At 43.1% G+C, this 3,847-nt stretch overlaps 1 protein-coding gene across 1 annotated transcript in view; it reads left to right on the forward strand.

Moving 5' to 3' along the window:
• XYLB (xylulokinase homolog (H. influenzae)) overlaps positions 1-3,847 on the forward strand; it is a gene marked incomplete at its 5' end in the record, with an annotated part of 81,833 nt that overhangs the window by 18,873 nt on the left and 59,113 nt on the right. The window contains one exon of the mRNA XM_010014130.1: positions 721-836. Within this exon, the coding sequence (XP_010012432.1) occupies positions 721-836 (116 nt within the window). The remainder of the gene's footprint in view (positions 1-720; positions 837-3,847) is intronic.

Consider the following 3,847-nt stretch of genomic DNA (forward strand, 5'->3'; position numbering starts at 1 on the left):
TCCTGCTGAGTTGCTTTAACTCTGTGCTGAAGTGTATTCAGGCTGCTTTCCTCTGGGTTTGAGTCCAGTGCTGCGTGAGTATTTTGCAGTGTTTGTAGTGTTAAGTTCACAGAGGAGGCGAAGGAGGTGACTGCATGAAGGGTGCAAAGACCATGAACACTGAACAGATGCATGTTTTGCAGCATGATTTACTGGCTCTGGACCAGAACTGAGCAGATGCAGCTGTGGTACTTTCCTTTGCCAGATCATGGTGTGGAGCTAGACATCATAAGTCTTGTTGGATCCAGGTTGGCTTCATACTGGTACCATGCTCCTGAAATCATAAATACAATGTAGAGACACTATTGCTCCTCCTTGCAGAGTCATCTCAGAGTGAGCGTTTTGGCACTGTATCGGAGTGCTGCTCGCAGGAGATGTCTTAGCTGTTCAGAGTTAGCCTGGGTTTAGTGTGGCCTGCCAAACTGGATCTAAGCTGACTCACTGCAGAGATATATACCAACATCTCTGCGCTGAGTTCCTCAACACGTCCTGTAGTATTTTTCTTTCTTACCTAGTTTTCTTCCTCTCTCTTTATAATGAAGAAGTGATTGTATCTTTTAGCTTGCCCAGCTTTATTCAGCTGATACAATAAACATCAATATTGAGTAAAGCAACAAATTGCTTTAAGAATCTAGAGCCAAATGTTTTAGAAAATGCATTTGGTGTGTTTGTGTGTTTCAGTTTTAAGAACGGCTCTCTGATGAGAGAGAGGGTCAGAGATGACTGTGCTTCAGGCTCATGGGATGAATTCTCCAAAGCCTTATCATCTACTGTTGCTGGAAACAACGGAAACTTGGGTATGATCCGTAGCAGGGCTGGGAGTTCCAGGGTTTGCTTAGACACATGCTTGAGTGGGTGGTTTACCTACTTTTTAACTGGGTCATTATAAAGGCCAAGAAACTAGAGAAGGGAAATTCATAGTGTGTACTTAAAAATGCTCTGTTGGTAGGCTAAGTGTCATGATAATATTTTCCTTCAATATTCACCAAATAAGAAAATTATATTTACGGAGCTCTTTTAGTCATTGAAAGGGTATTAGTAGCATCTTAGCTGAGAATATTTAAAACTAGTAATTTCTGAAGAAGGCTTTCATTAAAGTTTGTTTCTTTTTAGGAAGACTCAAAGCAAGTGAGTTAAGTAGCTCCGTATTACTTCTTTTTCAGTCATTATCTAGAATCTTGTTCATGCTTGCAGCCAAAGCAGTAATGTCAAGTGATACCCAGATTTCCTGTATTTTCCCCAGTGTATGTCGCAGAATCATTTCATCCCTATTTTTTTACCCCACATTATAGTAAGTGAATTAAAAGAAACAATGACGATAGAAATATTTTTAAAACATAAACCCATGTATTTCAAGTTTTCCATTATTTTCTTTCCTACAGTTTAACATTTTACAAGTGTAGTAGGTAGCTGTGAAGTAAGTTATTGAAAGGTGATCCTATGTGTAATCAAGATCGAATTTAACCATTGCAGAGCTGGATTTAAAACCATCACCATTATCCTAGATCTGAATTGATGTGAGTAAAATTAATTTAAAAACTGTAGGTAGTAAAGTTTTTAAATGTAGATGTTTAAGCTATAGAAGACTTCACTCCTTAGAAGAGTGAATTTAAGATACAGTTTATTGACACTGTGAGTTTAGTGCTGATTTTTCATTTTTAGATACTCTGTTATATTGTCTGTCAAATCCATTCTCTGTGGGGTATTAAAACGACCAGGAATCTCTTTTCACTAGAAGGAAAATCGATGCAGGTGTTTCAGAAATGGCAAGAAGTTATTCCAAAACCCCAAAGTTAGTCACTATGGACGGTATTAAAAAAAATTGGAAGTTGATGAAAATATTGTTACTGATTTCAAGGTGTCGTGGTTTAAGCCCAACCGGCAACTTGGAACCACGCAGCTGCTTGCTCACTCCCACTCCTCTTCCTTCCCCCCCCCCGCTCCGGAGGGATGGGGAGGAGAATTGGAGGAATGTAACTCCCACGGGTTGAGATAAGAGCACTCCAGTAACTAAGGTATAATACAAACCACTACTGCTACCAATAATAGTGATAAGAGGAATAACAAGGGGAGAGGACACAACCGCTCCCCCCCCGCCGACCGATACCCAGCCCGACCCGAGCCGCGATCTGGGCCTTCCGGGTAACTCCCCCCCGTTTCTATACTGGGCATGACGTGCTGTGGTATGGAATAGCCCTTTGGCCAGTTTGGGTCAGGTGCCCTGCCTCTGCTTCCTCCTGGCTTCCCCTCCTCCCTGGCAGAGCATGAGACTGAGAAAGTCCTTGGTCAGAGTAAACATTACTGAGCAACAACTAAAAACATCGGTGTTATCAGCGCTGTTCCCAGGCTGAAAGTCAAAAACACAGCACTGCACCAGCTACTAAGAGGGAGAAAAAATGACTGCTGTAGCTGAACCCAGGACACAAGGGTACCAGGACACTGCCTTAAAGTTTTAAAATTTTTATTATAGTGTGTTTCCTTGAATATCCCAATCCCCTATAAAAAGGGGTGTTTCGAGAAAGTTGTTCTCTGTAACTTGTATTGTTGGATAACCTCTGGGTATACATGTAAGAATACAGTAATCTCCAAAATCTGAGTTCCAGAGGGAAGCAAAGCAAAGAAGTAACTGGTTAGGCACCCTCTCTTTTAAAATTTATTCTCTGCGCTGCCTGTTGTGTGAGAAGATGTGCTTGCAAATGTTTGAGAGATGGGCAGAGGCAGCTGCTAGGATGAGGCTGGGATAATAAGAGTAACAGGTGTAGCAAATAGGGAAGGAGGAGGAGTGACAAGGTGAGGGTCCCGTTGCACCTGGGAAGTACCTGAGAAGGCTAATAGAGTCATGGAATGGTTTGGGTTGGAAGGGACATTAAAGATCATCTAGTTCCAACCCCTTGCCTTGGGCAGGAACACCTTCCATTAGACCAGGTTGCTCAAAGCTCTGTCCAGCCTGGCCTTGAACACTGCTGGGGTGGGACATCCACAACTTCTTCTGTTCCAGTGTCTTACCACTCTCATAGTGAAGAATTTTTTCCTAATATGTAATCTACCTTTGGCATCTTTCAGTTTAAAGCTGTTTTCCTTGTCCTATCCCTACATGCCCTTGGAAAAAGTCCCTCTCCAAATTTCTTGTAGGCCTCCTTTAGGTACTGGAAGGTCTACCCCGAGCCTTCTCTTCTTCAGGCTGACAAGCCCAGTCTGTATGCCTGTCTTCATAGGAGAGGTGCTCCAGACCTCTGATGGTCTTCGTGGCCCTCCTCTGGACTTGCTCCAACAGGCCATGTCCTTCTGTTGGGAGTCCCAGAACTGAATATAGGACTGCAGGTGGGGTCTCGTGAGATCAGAGTAGAGGGGGAGAATCGCCTCCTTTGACCTGCTGGTCACCCTGCTGGTGATGCAGCCTGGGACAGCTGGCTTTCTGGGCTGCAGTCACACATTACTGGGTCATGTTGAGGTTCTTGTTAACCCCAACACCCCCAAGTCCTTTCCCTCAGGGCTTCTCTCAGTCAGTTCTCCACCCAGCCTGTATTGTGCTTGGGGTTGCCCTGACATACATTCAGGACCTTGCACTTGGCCTTTTTTTTAAATTTTTTTTTAGTCTGTTTTTGTAGGCCTCTTAAGGCAACATACTCTTGTTTCGATGTCTGAACATGAGAAAATCTCCTTAGTATTTAGCTATTTGGTTCAGGTTTTCTGCCCTTGTTTTCTTTTTCTCGTTTCTTGAATATCTTTTCTGACCAACCATTCTTGCCATCAACACAAAAGAAATCTTCTTCACGCTTTTTCTCTAGTAGTCTACAAAGCATTCCTG

Source organism: Nestor notabilis, unplaced genomic scaffold (assembly GCF_000696875.1).
Source record: "Nestor notabilis isolate BGI_N333 unplaced genomic scaffold, ASM69687v1 scaffold675, whole genome shotgun sequence".
NCBI lineage: Eukaryota > Metazoa > Chordata > Aves > Psittaciformes > Psittacidae > Nestor > Nestor notabilis.